Source organism: Schistocerca gregaria, chromosome 6 (assembly GCF_023897955.1).
Source record: "Schistocerca gregaria isolate iqSchGreg1 chromosome 6, iqSchGreg1.2, whole genome shotgun sequence".
In the NCBI taxonomy this organism is placed as follows: Eukaryota; Metazoa; Arthropoda; class Insecta; order Orthoptera; family Acrididae; genus Schistocerca; species Schistocerca gregaria.
This window is the reverse complement of record NC_064925.1, coordinates 118,425,963-118,445,072: the sequence shown is the minus strand read 5'-3', so window position 1 is coordinate 118,445,072 and position 19,110 is coordinate 118,425,963. Positions and strand designations below refer to the sequence as shown.

At 40.8% G+C, this 19,110-nt stretch overlaps 1 protein-coding gene across 2 annotated transcripts in view; it reads right to left on the bottom strand.

Annotated features, from left to right (window-relative positions):
* LOC126278962 (uncharacterized) overlaps window positions 1–19,110 on the bottom strand; it is a 297,991-nt gene that overhangs the window by 166,500 nt on the left and 112,381 nt on the right. For both annotated transcript variants that reach the window (XM_049979247.1, XM_049979246.1), the window contains one exon: window positions 11,185–11,279. In XM_049979247.1, the coding sequence (XP_049835204.1) occupies window positions 11,185–11,274 (90 nt within the window). In that variant the 5' untranslated portion in view covers window positions 11,275–11,279. The remainder of the gene's footprint in view (window positions 1–11,184; window positions 11,280–19,110) is intronic.

The following is a 19,110-nucleotide window of genomic DNA, read 5'->3' as shown; positions in this document are numbered from 1 at the left end:
ACATTTTGGAAGGACATACTCCAGAGATTAAATAGTGTAAATCTGAAATTGCAAAGTTTAAATATTGATACTAAAATAGTGCATGAACTATATGAATCACTTGTAGTATTTATTGCATCTATTCGTGGCATGTTCTTTACATCGAAGGCGACCTCCTAACTGATATCCGTCTGAACGATGAATATACGATCAACGAGTTTGCTACCATCAAAGCTACACGCAAACTTTGCTGACTGGTGAGTTTGTTTATTTAGTCACAATAGTTTTAAAAATTTAAGATTACAATGTGATTTTTATTATAACCTAGAGCATATTCATTGGATTTACAAACTACGTATTACCTGTTTATTTTGCAATTGCCGATGGCAGAACGCGGAACTAAATCTCGTTTACGTGCAGACGTGACCGAAGGCCCCCGACAATACTAAACAATACCCGAATGACCCAGGCCGCTAGGCGCTGTACAGTGAAGTCATACAGATACTGTAATGTAACTTATGCGTATTCGCGGCATCTGCTGATATGTATAGTTATCGCGGAAATATACGTTATCGGAGAGTACGCTCAGATGAAAAAGTGTTAATAAATAACGTTGTTCAGTTCTGTCGATAAATATGTAAATGCTTAACTAATACCATTAGAAAGAGCTTTGGTGACAGCAGTAGCTGCAGTACAAAATTGTTCAGCCCTTACGTGGATTAAAGGTATTGTGTACACTTATTATATATCATTTAGCTACACAGATCCTAATGCTTTACATGTTCACTATTAGATAATAAAATTTGATTTTTCCACACTACTATGTGAAATTATGTAATAGCAAATCCAGTTCAGTGTTTGTTCATCTGTATTTAGTGATTAGTTCGTGTACCGAAATCTCTTTCAGTTTCATTTCTTACACTTTCCTATAGATTCGCGTATTGATAACGAATGTGTTTTTTTTTAATCTGCTACACATTCAAGTTATAAGATTGTAAGACAATTGTTTAATTTTAAGTGTTTGAAAATGCACTGGTTGTGCAAGACTAATGCCAATAACCTTGGCCGATTGAAAGGTCATGAACAATTTTTTCATTTTGTGATAATGAATAGTATTACTTATTTTGTATCCCGCCTGGAAGGCGGCGCGTGGCTAGGAGCAGGAAAAGGTAAAACACGTCGGTACTGCAGTCTGAATTTAAAATCACCATTATTTTAGGAACAAGAGTAATACATAAGTTTGTCCTGAGGTGCGAAGCTGAAGCGAAGTGTCCCGGCCGTCTGCTCTTGATCAAGCATTCAAGTGGGTCGATACTGGAGAGGAGCTCGTAGAGCTCTCCCGCCCCGGCTCGAATGCGCTGTCGTTGGTGGCTCGTAGTGCCAACTTATGAACCTATGCCGCGGCATCTTTGCTATCGATACCACAACTGATGTAGTTTTACACCTTTTTATGATGCACGAAGCGTAATATCAGCCTGTCACAGATATTTTCACCGTGTTTGTTTGTTTGTGTGTGTGTGTGTTTGTGTGTGTGTGTGTGTGTGTGTGTGTGTGTTACGTGCAGTTTCATACAGCCATAACATTACGAACACTCTAAACCCCACACCATATATTTAATATATACTGTACACCTGTCGGGCGTTACACCATTCGGTCACATTGCTTGTATATGCGATCAGTGTTTTACTAGACTCCCCTAGAAACCCGGAAGCGATGAATCTGAGTGAGGATATATAAAACGTCAGGTAATCTGCTGAATACTATCGTTCTACATAGTTATCCTTCCGTCTGTTACTCAGAACAATATTTATAGCGAAATTGAAATTGTCTATGTTTAAATCAGGTTACGTTCGAAACTCGTTGATCTGCAATGTGAAACAGAGCGATGTTGTAGTAAAAATAAAAAAAAAAACTGGCTTATATAGCGTTAGAGAAGAATTTCCCAAAAATAGATAAAATTTAAAAAAAGAAATGTGAATGAAAAACATCAAACATTGCTTTAATACTTTGTCGATCTTATATAAAATGTCTCTGTTATTCACAAGCGACTATCGCATCAGTAACAAACACTCCCTTTGATCATGCCAAGAACATTCTACTAAGTACAAAACAATAACAATATAGATTTTTTTAAATGTTTGAGCATCTACATTGAACTTCCATCAAAAGCAATTGCTTTGGTTTCATAAAAGCGCAGAAGTTTCGCGATAAGCTAATTTTTATTACTTATAAAAAAGCAATTTCTGTTTTGTGAGGATATAAAGTACACAATGGAGTAACACTGAACGATGTACGGTTCTAATTACGTGCAAAACAAACAGGTAACAAAGAGAAGTGGCCCGCTCCCACTTTTTCTCGCACACATTTATGTTTTTTTCCTTATAGGTGCTACCAATACTACCGGTTGCGATAGAGTTCACTGCGTCTCTTACTACTAGAGTACACTGCCTCTCTTACGTAGTGTATTTAAACCACCGAGAGCAAGACTGTTTACGGGTAATCGGACTTCAAAAATTGGAAATTTGTGGTAAAGACTAGGGTGCAAAACTGCTGAGGTCATTGGTCCTTAGGCTTAAACACTACTTAATCTAAATGAAACTACCTAACTTTAAGGACAACACACACACCTGTGCCCGAGGTTTGACTCGAATCTCCGACGGTGGGGAGGGGGGTGGGACTCTCGCGAACCGTGACGAGACGCCTCAGACCGCACGGCTACCCCGGGCGGCAAACGGACTTCATATATGGTTAAGTCTTCTGTTATTCAGCCAAGATTCCATCACTCATTCCATGTCGATCTCGTACGTAATAATAGGCTGTGTGGAGATCTAAACGGCGAATGATGTGTTCACTATCGATTCTATAATTAATTTGGCTCCAGAAGTTCATTGATATTAGCGTTTACATGTGACCCCATTCCAAACGTCACGCTTGCCGACAATGTTTTGGTCGCCCCCATATGCCTGCCCAAGGTTACCTGCGTCTTTCCTTGTCTCGCCTTTCCGCCGTCTCCCGTACCAGACTGATTTTGCCTTTCCTTACATAGGCGACGGCTTATGTTGGATTCGTAACTCAAACCTTCACGCAGTCGGCGAGACCGGCTAATCGAATAATGTGCTGTTGTTTAGTTGTCAAATTACCGATGGTAAAATTTGGAACAATACTGGCCCCTCGTACTCAAAACTGCTCGATTTCACTGCATAAGGACGTTGACGCTAGCAACACGGAAAAACAATTTCAGACTTGAAAAGGTCTGGAACCACATTCGTTCGTACAAATAGAGAAACTATAACTACTAAACTAAAGAAACATAGAGGACATAGACCAGTAGTCAGGCTACCTGAAATAGTAGCAGCCAGAGTAATTATTTTAGTTACTGAGATCTTCAGAACAATAAAATTAGTTTTCTTCAGATTGAACTATTTTACATAAAGTGGAATTCGTCAGGTTTTTAAGTTAATTACGAAATATTAACTGAATAACAGATGTACTAAACTTTGACTCCTTGCACACTGGTCTGTTGCTTTCAGATCTTATTCCTTCGTGATCTCCACAGCACAGTACCCTCGGCGACAGCGGCTATTGCCTTACCTATCGACGCCTACGTAATTTGCGCACTGGAAAGACGCTTTAAGTCGAGTTTGGATGCAGGTAACCAAGTGGGATAGGTGCGAGCGGATCGGTAGGATTGTTTGTAATCATTCAAAACTGCAGTCGAAATCAGTAAATAGTTGTATTAACTCATTTGGACAGTCGCCCATTGCATACATAAAACAGCTATACGCAGTGTTGAGACCCTCCACGCATGATTTTCACCGACTTCCTTAGCGTATTACAGGCTTCGTACTATTGCCACTACAGTGGTCGGCACGAAAGTGGAGTCCTCTAGGTCAGGGGTGGGCAAATGCGGCCCGCGGGCCACATGTGGCCCGCGGAGGGGTTCTGTGTAGCCCGCCAAGACATTTACAAAAATCATAGAAAAAACAATATTTCCCTTCCCCGCGCGACTAAAAATATCCGCGAGCGTCTGCGCTACTTGGTAGTGCATACTACCGACAGATGTCTGTACAGTCACGCAACCAACCTAGCTGCATGTGGGTGCGGTGGATTATGGGAGCACTATCATCAACCACCACGGGCACGGAAAAAAGCACTGTGCATCCTGCTATTGGCGCAAATTTATGCTCCAAGCGGTGGCTGATGGGAGCGCTGTATTTCTCTTGCAGCGAGTGAATAGTACGACGTTCGGAGCAATTTCCTTCTTTTTCGGTTCGGGTGGTTTACTTGTGTTTTGTCTGTGCAGCAGTACAATTCCTTTTTTTTTTTTTTTTTTTTTTTAACTTCAGTTCAATCATGACACCTAAGAAGAAGCGTAAAGTCGGTGATAAGTGGATAAGTGGCGTCTGTTTAATGAAGACTGGACGACCAAATATTTCTTTATGGATGCAGGAAATAAAGCCACATGCTTACTATGCCATGATACAGTTGCCGTATTCAAGGAGTACAATCTGAAACGACACCACAAAACAAAACACAGTGACTTTGGCTGCAAACTTTTAGAGGAAGAACGAAAAATAAAAGCAGCGGAGTTCGTGAAATGCTTGAAGAAGCAACAAGTGTTATTTACGAAGCAAATACCGCTTCAAAATAGTGCTACAGAATCAAGTTTCATGGTAGCCTATAACCTTGCTAAACGAAACAGACCTTTTCCGGATGGCGAGTTTATTAAACAGTGCATGGTAGAGTGTACAAGTGTATTGTGTCCTGAGGTTAAAATCAAATTTGAGAGCATTTCGTTATAAAGGAGGACTATAGCGCTTGAAAATCAAGAAGAGCAAATACCGAAGCTGTTTAGCAGACAGTAATTTGCAGGCTGCGATGAGAAAATCAACTAGAAGTCTGACTCCTGAGTTTTAAAAAAAATGTGCTAAATTGTGATAGGATGCATTTGTCCGATTAAACGTGTTTTAAAATTTAATGTACTTGGAGATGATATTAAATTAGCAAAATAAATGAAACTGAACACAACTATCTTATTTTAGGGTGTCAGAAGGAAAGAGGTACAAGTGACTTTAGTCTTATCAAAATTATGAGAAGTATACTTATACCCCTTTGCTTCTGACTCTTTCATTTACATCTAATGATTTTTATGATACCTTTTATGAAATGTAAAGCTAACTAATCAACGCATTTTAACGCTTTCACTGCTACACCCGAAATTGCAACTCTGTGTGTGATATGTGATTAAAAATAAAGAAAACTTGAAGTGAAAGGTTTATAAGGTGCGGCCCTCCGCTAACTTCTGAGTCTATAATGTGGCCCCCCAGCCAAAACAATTGCCCACCCCTGCTCTATCTAGGCCATGGCTGCTGCCTGCCACTAGCAGGGGTTGCGGGCTGTGATTAGCCCGCCTCTCGGCTCTGTTGCCATGTAGGTACCGTTAGCAGTGTGACAGGTCAGAGCAGCTGAAAGCTCAGTGCTACCGTGCTATATCGAGTGTTCACGTCTGAACTCAGTGTCTTACTGTCTTGAGAAAGGTGCTTTGACGTGTGTTCGGTGGTGAACAACAATGCAGGAGCAACGGTCTACTTCTAGTACTCCTCCGGTAGGTGTGTGTGAAGTGGAGAAAGACATTCGTACACAATCGAAAATTATCATATCGAATGTACTCAAGTTCTTTACTGATCTGGCCCACAATGAAGAAGCGAGGAATAACTTAAATTTTGGGCAAATTCATAAACTTACTGCTAAAGCGTGTTGTGTCTCCAAGTCAACTGTAGGTTGTATTAACAAATCTGTGTCACTGGCAGAATCTCCAGACATGAATGAGTGTTTCGATTCTCCAAGAAAGGGATATGAACGTGAACGGAAATCAATCGACTTTGACGATTTTAACAAAGAGCTCGTGAGTATAACTGTACTTGGATATTACGACAGAGGAGAGTATCCAACGGCTAAAAATCGCAGGCTGACCTCCGTGAAAAGATTAATTACTCGGGCTCAGAGACCTCCGTTCTTCGTCTTCTCCTCTCCCTTGGTTTCCGATTCAAGAAGTGTAATGACTGACGGGAATTCTTAATGGAACGCAGATACATTGCAGCAGCAAGAGCGAAGTTTTTGCGTACAATGCACTTCTTGCGTGCTGAAGACCCCAGGCCTGTAGTGTACTTGGATGAAACTTGGGCTTCACAGAACCACACCAATAAGTGTATATGGCACGACTCCAAAGGAAACGGCGGTTTGAAAGTGCCTACTGGTAGAGGTGGCCGATTCATCATCGCCCACGCTGGTTCATTAAGCACAGGCTTCATACCAGAGGCCAGACTTGTTTTTCGTGGTGGGAAAAGTTCTTGCCAATCCGAGTACCATTCAGAAATGAATGGAGAAGTTTTTTAGGATTCGTTTATTCGACTGTTGTCTGCGCTGGAGGAAGGGTTAATTAACGTGATGGATAAGCCAGCTATCCCTCCATTCAGATAGAAAAGTTGCCACGTTCAAATTGGCGCAAGGCAGATATTATGGAGAGGTTAAAGAGAAAGAATGTTTCATTTTCAGTCGATGAAACGAAGGCTGAACTCCTGTCTAAGGAAGAATCGTAGGTGCCAAAAAGACTTACGAATTAGAGCAACTGGCAAACGAAATGGGACACCAAGTTGTACGTCTACCACTGTATCACTGCCAGTATAATCCCATTGAATTGATATGGGCCCAAGTAAAGCGAGAAGTAACGAAAAGAAATACTACTTCCAAACTTGCTGATGTCGAGAAGCTAACACACGAAGCTCTTGGCAATGTTACTCAGCAGGACTGGAAGAGGTGCGTAAAACACGCAGAAACATTGCAAGAAACTGATTTCTTGAACCAGGGTTTAAGAGACACCATAGTGGAATCTGTAATGATACAGCTGGCAGAAACAAGCAACAGTGAATCTGAAGACACGGAGCCTGAAGATCCTTCATTTTAGGTAAGTGCCGTCTACATAAAAAGCTGACTTGATTTAAATGTTTTCGATTCATTTCAGTTATAGAGGGCATACTGCGAATGTTTTTCCCTTACGGTACACGTCAGATAAGTGATGGCGATTAGTTTACTCGACAGTAACTGTCAATTAAAATAAGACTGTCAGTTCTGCATTAATTAAGTTTTCCTAAAAACCTGTATCGAATGTCTTTACATTCAGATATAATCTTACTGAATTCGGTTTAATTATATATTCGAAACTGAAATCCTTTTTTTCATAGAAGGATTTACTGGCAGTTCATAACATGACAAAAGGTTTTGCTGTTCCTGTATCGACTGTATAATATAAACACTGCAGTAACATCGGAACAGTCCCAGCACCTATTCTGATTTTCCGAGAAGATCATAGAAATCTATGATGTCTGACGACTTTTACAAAAACGTAGAATTGTGTTACTTTAGTATGACAGAGGATGGTATCCGATGGCTAGAGAAATACAGGATAATGTCCGTGATAAAACTGATTATTCAGGCCAGTAGCTTCAATGCACTGTCTTCTCCGCCCACTTGGTTTTCAATTCAGGTACTGTAATGATGGACGAAATCTGTAACACAAGACAGGGACATTGCAGTAGCAAGAACGAGGTTTTTGTGTACAAAGCACGTATTGGGTGCTGGGAAGAATAGGCTTATAGCAAATTTAGATAAAAACTTGGGTTTCACAAATCCTTTCGAACAAATATTTTGCTCGTCTTCAGTGAAAATATTGGCTTCAAAATAACTACAATTACTTTTGCGTTGCGTATATTGGGGTTTTGAGTGATGGATGCAGTGGCGAAGGACGTGCATTAGCAGCCAGCAAAATATTTTCGGGAAGTAGGGAATATTCTCGGTCACATTAAAGCGAGCCGTCAGAACAAAACTCTTGGCGATGGCCTACAACGACTCGCGCGCTGCTGCGCACGGAATATCGCAGAAGTAATTTGCCTCTGTACGCGGGATGATGCAATAAAGACATTTGAAATGTTACCAAAAATAATTTTGTATTTTTCTTAACAACTTCTTCGCGGGAAGTTTCTTCGCAGAACGAAAATTCATCAGCGACAACATTTTTCGCTACGCAGTCGGCAGAGTTTCACAGCTCTTATAGTATTTTATTTTTTTATCTCAGAATACTTTTATGTTAACTAAATAAAAGACGCAGCATATGCATCTGTAAACTTTGAGAATGTTCATATTTTTTTCAATCCAACTACATTAGTGATTCTGTTACTACCATAGGTTGAAGTAAAAAATTATTTTCCTCCAAAACTTACTGTAACTTTGGTTTTCATTTTTTTCCTAGCAGCTAGCAGCTAATGAGAATTTTCTTTTGGAAAGTACTTCGTCATATTCTAGACTAAAAATTAAAAACATTAATGAACATTTGATATTATCACTATAAAAAAAACTGGCAATGCTGTAAGTCGGTGAGATGACCTTGAAGCCCTATTTTTGTGCCGGCCACTATAGTTAGCTCACAGCTTTTAATAGCAGACACGTAAACACTATTCTTACTGCGAATGTTCCATACCCGTGTGCACTCCATATCTTTTTTGAAAGTGTGCACAATTGCACGTCCATACTCATGGTCGATTCACGACATGTACACCATTTTTAATGGTAAAAAAGGTTTGTACTACGATGCCAAGGCACCAATACAACACTTCCGCCACCCATCTCCGTTCCTATAAGTCTAGCGACCAACTGTGTGCTGTTCTGCCTGCCCCACTACGTCGAAACTGGCTGTTAGGTATTTCATTTACTTTCCCTGGCTGACTTTCGCGCATCTTTTTTCACTTTCTGTATCCTTTCTTACAGACATGCAATTTACGTGTCTTCATTATCTCCATATAATTTACTTTTCAGTTTACTTAATTTTATTCTGTTTTAATGTCTGACATTTTAATTTAAACGTTCAAATTGGCCTCTTCGCCGTCTCTGCCTATCAGCCACCTTCCTGGAACATTTTCCTCATTCTGTCGTCCTATAGATGAAACAGAACTTTTTGGCTTACATGTCACAATATTGTATAATTCATCACCATCGAAAATAAATCAATTTTTTTCACTAAGTGAAGCATAACATTACAAGTAGTACATTAAAATATATTATATTGTGTCGTTTTTGGCTTTATTTAAATAAAAGACTTAAACAGGGCAAAGATACTCGAAATTTCCTGTGAAACACATTAGTGACTAGCTAAAGAATGGCGTACTGAGAGGTTATAATTAAACTGCCAGTGTTCCGAGTTGTGCAGTACGGGATGTATACATCGCAGGACGCTGAAACTCCGGATATATGTTCATTACGGAATAAGATTTTCATTTTGCAGCGGAGTGTGCGCTGACATGAAACTTTCTGGCACATTAAAACCGTGTGCCGGACCGAGACTCGAACTCGGGACCTTTGCCTTTCGTGGGCAAATGCTCTACCAACTGACCTACCCAAGCACGACTCACGACATCTCCTCACAGCTTTACTTCAGCCTGTACCTCGTCTCCTACCTTCCAAACTTTACAGAAGCTCTCATGCGAACATTTCAGAACTAGCACTACTGAAAGAAAGGATATTGCGGAGACATGTCTCGGTCCGGCACACAGTTTTAATCTGCCAGGAAGTTCCATATGTCCATTAATAGGTGCACTCGTGGAGTGTGCTCGAAAAATAGTAGTTCCACTTTCTGGCACCAGGTGAAAATATGGAGCAGTAAGCAGTCAGAATGTGGTGTGGGTGCAGGAAAAGTGGAGGAACAATCAAACTGTGATAGTGGTTCTGGCACTTTTGTCAGGATATGGTCACAAGTTCCAACATGTATTCAGAATGGTATCTCAACTCAGTATCATGCTATAACCGTAACACTGGGCATAGTCCACAGTTGCTGGTAACTCATTCAGTGTAATCAGAGTGTTATGTCATCATACACTGCCCTTCTAATTAGGAAGGGGTGCGATACATCCATGATAGAAGCAATGTGACTAGAAGTCACATGAGTTTAAATCGGTCTGGAATGCCACACAACTCGGAATTGCCTAGAGATGCTGCAGTCGTTATCGAAGGCCTCTCGAAATAAATCTTTCACCTGGCAAGCGCCATGTGGTGTAGCCACGTCTTGTATGAAAACAGGGTTGTGGATAGAGTTGTGTTCTCGCAAACCTGGAATAGCGTATCGCACAAGGAGATCCTTACAATCTGCAAATGTTACTCTACACCTAACAGTTCAGCGAGGTCTCGTCTACTCGGCGAAAAACGGACCGTGAATGAAAGTGAGCTTGTGAAAGCACACAAAACAGTCACATAAGGTGCGTGCAGTGGGTTATCCTTCACATGTGACGGAGTAGAACCCCATTCGTGTCAGTCCTGTGAATTCACGGCACCGTGCTTAGTAAAATGTCCCTTTCCGTCCAAAGATTTTTCCCTGGCCACATGTCATCCATTACTATTCGTTCCAGAAAACGAAGAGCAAAGTGATGTTTGCAGCCTGTCTTGTGGCCTCAGTTGCTGCACATTCTGAATCTTGTAGGGATACGAGTGCAAAATGCGCCGCAAAACGTTTTGAACTGTAGACGAGGAGAGAGACAATACCCGTGACACAGCTCGAGCACTGGCTGCACCATGTCCTGAATGACGGCTATAGGTACAGCAACTTCGACAACTGCCTAGGGTATGGGTCGCCTCCCTCTCCCTACGCACCACCTAATTCACTTGTTTCTTCAGATTTCTTGATCGTATTCCTAAGCACATTTATTGACATGGGGCTTCGCCACAGCTGTTCCTGCAGTGTAGCACTGTTATTGCTGCCATTCTGACAAAACGAGTTTACCTGGACTGAACCGTCTTTATTCTTAATAGCTACTGCGTTTCATACGGAAAAGTTCAACCTTCTTAACCTATTACGCCCATAATCACTTCAAAAAAAGAAATCAGCACTTGTCGCCAAGTGTCAACAGTTTACTGACGCCAAAACTGGACGCGTTGTGCATTCAGATGGCTTACAGCGCCATATTTTCACCTGGTGTCGGAAATCTGAACTATTAGATTGTTCAGCATACGCCATGATCGCCCGATTAATGAGCATACTTACAAAGTTTCAGCGTCCTGCGATGTATCGATGTATACAGATCGCACTGCTGCACTTGGAACATTGTCAGTTTAATTATAACGCCCCGTTACATTTCTTTTGTGTTATTCTACATTGGCACTTACCTTTCGAATAAACTTGTAGGAAGCTGCCGAATAATACGTAAAGATCGTTAAAATGAACGCCAGGATAAAACTGGAATGTGATGACATCATATTTCCTGAAACAGATGAAAGACATACATTGCAGACAGTCCAACGTCGGGCACAAATTTAATACCTGCAATTTCACGCAGCACATATGTCTTGGATAATCCATATAACTACAGTAATTTATAACAAGAATTCAGCTTTGTATCTCACTATGCTCAGCTCATATGTGGAAAAACAAGTGCGTAGTGTACAGTGACAGTTACAGTAATATTAAGGGGGACAGGAGGTACAAATTAGTGTTTAGTGATTACTCAGTAATTATTTGGTCGAATGAGATGTACAGTTATTTATGTTAGAGATTGGGAAACCAGCTGTATCTTTATAAAAAAAAAGCGCTAAAGAAACACGTGGTGACAGAGAAGAAAAGGTATTATTAACATGTAACGAATAAGATCTGTACAACTTCTTTTTGCTTGCCCACTCCACAGAATCCTATACGATGCACTTATATATCTAAATCGATTCTGGCAAACGTTCATCTCTCGCCCGTTGTGTATCAGATCTTCAGTTCTGACGACATGTTAAGATTTTACATTTAAGCTGCAAATGCCAGGTGTCCGCCGAATGTCTTGATTTGTTTCCCTGTCTCTCTCTGTCACCCCCACAACTTCTCGATAAAATGGCATTCTGAGACTTTGTACTCCAATTTTGTCATTGTTAGTGCGGACCCACGCTTATAAACCAGCTGATGCAGCCACAGTCTTTTACAGCTTTAGAATTGTTTCCTCCCTTTGTTTCTCAGCGTTCTAATTATTATTTTACAACACATTCCGCTACATTTTTCAGTTTTCCATACCAATATAAAATTCTTCAAATGGCGAGACGGTGCAAACAATGGAAGTAAATTTCCTGGTCCGTTCAATGGAGTCGTTGTCCATAATCAGTTTTCAGAAGACTTGAGTTGTACCTCAGAATACTATGAATTTAGATTTATGCAGCGAAACTTCAAAATTGTACCGTTCTTTACAATATAACTATAACCATACTAACGACAAATTACAGCTACTGTTAATTTATCCACTGAGATAGGAATATAAAAAGCAGTCACTTCGAAGAAAGCCACAGCTCTTTTACTTACTCTGCTTACATGCTATTTTCATCTACTAAATGATATTAAGCATTTATGTAGCTTTACTGATTTCAGAGAATAGTGTCATCTTCGTGCACAGTGGAAACGCTAAAATTTGTGCAACACGAACATTAATGTAAAATGGAATTTAGAACCCGAGTCTCAGTAGTCTGATAAATTATAGGAGCGGCTGTCGCTTTAATAACTGCTGTCCGGTCGATCTAGTATGAGCATTGCTTCTCAGATGTTTTGTCAGTTTTCATAACCCAAGTAACAAATACTGACTACAATTGCCTTCTTATATGGTAATGTGTTGAACAGAGTGGACACAATAGTGAACTAATTAGGTGCCTAGTAATTAGACTAAGTTATGATACTTTATTGTTCAAGAGAACTTCTATTGTGTTCCAAGAGGGGAAGTTTATTTTACTTATTTATTCACTTTTTTATTCAGTGAGAAGACTCATTGTCTATGAATGAAGAATTTATTCCAAGAGAGTTTCATGTCATCCTAAGAAGACCTATCGTTATTGTTCCTTGAATAATTTGTTCTCTTTTCAATAAGGGGCCCAGGTTCAGAATATGTAGCTTAGGTAGTGCCGGAGTGGCCGAGCGGTTCAAGGCGCTACAGTCTGGAACCACGCGACCGCTAAGCTCGCAGGTTCGAATCCTGCCTCGGGCATGGATGTGTGTGATGTCCTTAGGTTAGTTAGGTTTAAGTGGTTCTAAGTTCTAGGGGCTGATGACCTCAGAAGTTAAGTCCCATAGTGCTCAGAGCCATTTGAACCATTTTTGAACGTGGACGAGTACATAAATCCCGCATTCCGCCATCTTCCACGTATGTTCGCTATCAACAGGTAAGTTCCCAACATAACGAAGTACTACCCGATTACTGTCACTTTTATGCACAGCGACCAGGACGTAACCAAGTAGTGACAGGCAGTTGGATTATTTCTGATATTTTTATCAGAAGACAGTGAACGATGAATGTTACAGATGCAAAGGTATTTTGTTTTCCCTTTTTGTTAATTAATTCCCCTCACACGAGATAGGTTGAGGGTACGCACTCAGCGGTAACACATCGGCTCTTCAGCCAGAGAATTTTAGTTTTCTTTGAGTAATTTATCTTCCAACTGGTGTGATGCAGTCCGCCACTGTTTACTCCTCTGCACCAGCCTCTTCATCCTAGGGTAGCACTTAACCTACCGTCCTCAGTTATTTGTTCTATATATTCCAGCTTCTGTATTCCCCTACAATTTTTGCCCTCTTCGACTCACTACTGAAGTCATATCCGATGTCGTAACACATGTCCCACGACTATCTACTCTTAAAGAAATGATACTGTTTCCGTTACCCGTGGTCTAGGAGTATATTAAATCAGTCTTCATTTCTTACGGCTAAGAATTTTTGAATGGCATGGATTGTAAGTGATCTATGCCACGCCAGCGACCAAAATGAGATAAAAAAATGGGTCCCGCGTTCGAATCCCGTAGCTGCTTAAATTTTGATAAATAATCATCATTTGGGCCGTAGACTTCCGGTATAAAATGTCACCCTCATTCTGCCAATGGTCTTGTCAAGAGAATAGAGAAGCGCACAGATGTCCGGGGCACTGTCTTGTACTAGGGGTGGGAAATTGCCCCTGAAGGCGGAAGAATCAACAATCATCAGCGTCATGAGGATGCAGAAGGCAAAGGAAACCACTGCATTAAAGACACTAACGTGTATCCACATGATATATAGCTTGCAACCGAATAAATGTCATGGTGATCTCTCCATTGGCAAAAGATTCCGGAATAGTCCCCGATTTGGATCTCCGGGAGGGACTGCCAAGGGGGAGGTGACCACAAGGAAAAGACTTGATAATCAACGAGAGGATAATGTTCTAGGAGTGGGCGGTTGAATGTCATAAGCTTGAACGTGGTAGGGCAAGTAACAAACCTGAAAAGAGAAATTCAAATGCTGAATCTAGATGTACTAGGAATAAGTGAAGTGAAATGGAAATAAGACAAGGATTTCTGGCAAGATGAATATAGGGTAATATCAACAGCAGCAGGAAATGGTATAACGGGAGTAGGATTTGTTATGAACACGAAGATAGAGCAGAGAGTGTGTTACTGTGAACTGTGATAGGGTTGTTTGTATTAGAATCGACAGCAAACCAACACCGACGATAGTTCAGGTATACATGTCGACCTCCCAAGCTGAAGATGAAGAGAGAGAGAAAATATATGAGGATGTTGAAAAGGTAATACTGTACGTAAAGATAGATGAAAATCATGGGGGACTGGAATACAGTTGTAGGGAAGGAGTACAAGAAAAGGTTACAGCAGAATATGGGATTGGAACAAGGAATGAGAGAGCAGAAAGACTAATTGAGTTTTGTAATAAATCTGAGCTAGTAGTAGCTAATACTCTGTTCAAGAATGACAAGGAGGTATAGTTGCAAAAGGCGGAATGATACGGGAAGATTTGAGTTAGATTACATCATCATCAGACAGAGATTCCGAAGTCAGATACTGGATTGTAAGGCGCACCCAGGAGCAGATATAGACTCAAATCGCAATATAGTACTGAAGAAGAGTAGGCTGAAGTTTAAGACATGAGTCAGGAAGAACCAATACGCAAAGAAGTGGGATATGGAAGTACCAAGGAATGACGAGATACGGTTGAAGTTCTGTAAGGCTATAGATACAGTAATAAGGTATAGCTCAGTAAGCAGTACAGTTGAAGAGGAATGGACGTCTATAAAAAGGGCCATCACAGAAGGTGGAAAGAAAAAACATAGGTACAAAGAAGGTAACTGCGAAGAAACCATGGGTCACAGAAGAAATACCTTAGTTGATTGATGAAAGAAGGAAGTACAAAAATGTTCATGGAAACTCAGGAATACAGAAATGCAAGTCACTTAGGAATGAAATAAATAGGAAGCGCAGGAAAGCTACGACGAAATGGCTGAATGAAAAATGTGAAGAATGTGAAGAAATCGAAAAAGAAATGATTGTTGGAAGGATAGACTCAGCATACAGGAAAGTCAAAACAACCTTTCGTGACATTAAAAGCAAGGGTGGTAATGTTAATAGTGCAACAGGAATTCTACAGTTAAATGTAGAGGGGAGAGCGGAGAGGTGGAAAGAATACAGTGAAAGCTTCTATGAGGGGGACGATTTGTCGGATGTGATAGAAGAAGAAACAGGAGCCGCTTTAGAAGAGCTAGGTGATCAGTATAAAAATCAAAATTTAAAAGAGCTTTGGAGGACTTAAGATCAAGTACGGCAGAAGGGATAGATAGCATTCCATCAGAATTTCTCATATCATTGATGGAAGTGGCAACAAAACGACTATTCTCGTTGGTATGAAGAATGTATGAGTCTGGCGACATTTCATCTGACTTCCGGAATAATGTCATCCACACAATTCTGAAGACAGCTCATGCACCTAAGTTGCTGACAAGAATAATGTATACGAAACTGAGGATGTGCTAGATGACGATCAGTTTGGCTTTAGAAAAGGAAAAGGCACGAGAGAGGCGTGGATAGCGTTGGTGTCTCTGGATCACGGGGTCCCGGCTTCGATTCCCGGCCGGGTTGGATATTTTCTCTGCCCGGGGACTGGGTGTTTGTGATGTCCTCATCAATTCATCATCATCATCATCATCATTCGTGAGAGTGGCTAAATTGGACTGAGTAAAAATACTGGACGGTGTGAAAAATTGGGACTTTGTACGGACGCTGATGACTGCGAAGTTGAACGCCCAACAAAACCAAACATCATTACGAGAGAGGCAATTCTGACGTTGCGATTGATTTTGGAAGCAAGACTAAAGAAAAATCAAAACGCATTCATAGGATTTGTTGACCTAGCAAAAGCGTTCGACAATGTAAAATGGTGCAACATGTTCGAAATTCTGAGAAAAATAGGAGTAAGCTATGTAGAGAGTCTGGTAATATACAACATGGACAAGAGTCAGAGGAAATAATAAGAGTGGACGACCAAGAAAGAAGTGCTCGGATTAAAATGAGGTTAAGACAGGGATGTAGTGATTAGTTCCTGCTGATCAATCTGTACGTCGAAGAATCAATGATGGAATTAAAATAAAGGTTTCGGTGTGAAATTAAAATTCAAGGTGAAAGGATATCAATGATACAATTCGCTGATGACATTGCTGTTCTGAGTGAAAGTTAAGAAGAATTGCATGATCTGCTGAATGGAATGAACAGTCTAATGAGTACAGAATATGGACTGATAGCAAGTAATGAGAAGTAGCAGAAATGAGAATAGCGAGAAACGTAACGTCAGGATTGATGGTCGTAAAGTGGATGAAGTTAAGGAATTCTACTACCGGGGCAGCAATAAACCAATGACGGATGGAGACAGAAGGACATCAAATGCAGACTAGTAGCGGCAAAAAGGGCGTTCCTGGCCAAAAGGAGTCTGTTACTAGCGATCATAGGCCTTAATTTGAGGAAAAAATTTCTGAGAATGTACATCTGGAGTACAGCATTGTATGGTAGTGAAACATGGACTGTGCGAAAACCGGAACAGAAGACAATCTATGCGTTTGATATGTGGTGCTACAGACGAATGTTGAAAATTAAGTGGACTGATGAGGTAAGGAATGAGGACTTTCTGCGGAGAATTGCAGAGGAAAGGAATGTGTGGAAAACACCGTATGGAGAAGGGATGGGATGATAGGACATCTGTTATGATATGAAGGAATGACTTCCCTGGTACTAGAGGGAGCTGTAGAGAGCACAAATGTAGTGGAAGAGAGAGAGAGACTGGAATACATTCAGCAAATTATTGAGGACGTATGTTACAAGTGTTACTCTGAGATGAAGAGATTGGCACAGGTAAGGTATTCGTGGCGGGCCGCCTCTAACCAGTCAGAAGACTGATGAACCAAAAACAAAAGTTTTATTTATACGTGACCTGTTTGGCAAGTATGGTCCGATCGATTGAAAATTGGGAACCACAGTGCAAATCCGATGCAGCTTGGATACATGTGTTGGACAGAGTCTTTAGCATACCCGTCGTTCGCTTCAGGTCGCTCATTTCAGTTCTGAACGAACAGTCAGCGCGTAAAGATGCCTAGAAAATAGTGTCTCCCGTCTCCCGACAGGTATGAGCGCCTGCTGAGAATTTCGCCTGATTTGATGCAGCCAATAGAACGTAATTGTCATGCATTTCTGTCTTTATCTCAAATGTCAGCGGCACACTGCAGGGGCAATTAGCGTTTTCAATCACGTGTCATACAGTGCGGGCTTGGCTCCCTCTGATTTTCATCTCTTCTCATACGACTGCTCGCTATGGAGATAACATTTTCGCAGCGACAACAAGCTGCAGATCAGCGTAGAGAATTCGCATAAAGCGTAGGCGACTGCCTTTTATCACGAGGTTATTGGAATGTTGGTTCAATGCTACTTTGGCGAGTATGTAACGAAATAGTTGGAAGGTGCAGCTGACTGTTGCAAATAGAACATTTTTGATTTTCGCTCTGGTTTCCGTTTCACAACCGATCGGACCCAACTTTCCGAGTAGCCCTCGCATTATTCTCAAGGATGAGGCTATGGAAAATTCTGCTTTTCTCACCCAAATCAATTTTGGAATTTTTTGGTAATACATCTCAAACGCTTCGAATCCCTTCTCTTCCGGTGTTTTGTAGAAATTTCTCCCTCAGATTAGGGCCTGTGTTTGACATAGACGTTGAAAGTGAATATAGGGAGGCTCTATAAAAGCAGATTAGCGCAGAAAAAAAGGTTTTTGCGGTAATCTGCTTTTTATAGCCTCCTTGCTTTCTACGTCGTGCGTTGTTGTTTTCTTTTTCTTCTTTTTTTTTTTTCCTAAGGAAACAGAATTTCAATGCTTCTGTGGTGTCGTCTGAAGACTGAGTCCCAGGTTATAGTTCGTACCTCACTAGTGGAGTTGTGCTCTACCAAAACTAGGGATCGGTAGTTTTGTACAGGGCATAAATGACGCAGATAGAATTACCCGTAGTACTGGTAGTGTTGGTAGTGAAAGAAACTTCAATCAATGTGTGAGAGAAACTGGGAGGCGACGACTTCTCTCACATCGTTCAGTGTTAAGCCCTTGGTGTATTTTAAGTCCTTACAAAACATCAATTGAATTTTAGAAATAATAAAAATTAACTGATTGTGTATTGCACTTTTATGTAACCAAAGAAGGTAATCTGACGCAAGTACAATTAGAAGCATAAAATAAAAAAATCTATATAATTACTGTTGATATTTTGTGCTCACTAGAATGTTCTTCATTATGATCAAAGGCAAGAGTTTCGTGTTTTTACTGAGAAGTGCGAATATTGTGTATAAATAACATAAATATATTTTATACAAGCTCAACGAAGTACTGAAGCGGTATTTGATAGGGTTTTGATTGCTATAAGTGCTGTTTGCTTTGAAGTGACAAACGTTAGTGTAACTACGTACAACAAAAGTCTTCCGTAAATTACACGGCCCTGTATATTGCTTCATTCAGTTTCCAGACGGTTGACCGCTTCCGGTTCAAAAATGGTTCAAATGACTCTGAGCACTATGGGACTTAACTTGTAAGGTCATCAGTCCCCTAGAACTTGGAACTACTTAAACCTAACTAACATAAGGACATCACACACATCCATGCCGGAGGCAGGATGCGAACCTGCGACCGTAGCGGTCGCGCGGTTCCGGACTGTAGCGCCTAGAACCGCTCGGCCACCAAGACCGGCCGGACCGATTCCGGTTTCTAGGGTAGTCTAGCAAGACACTGAT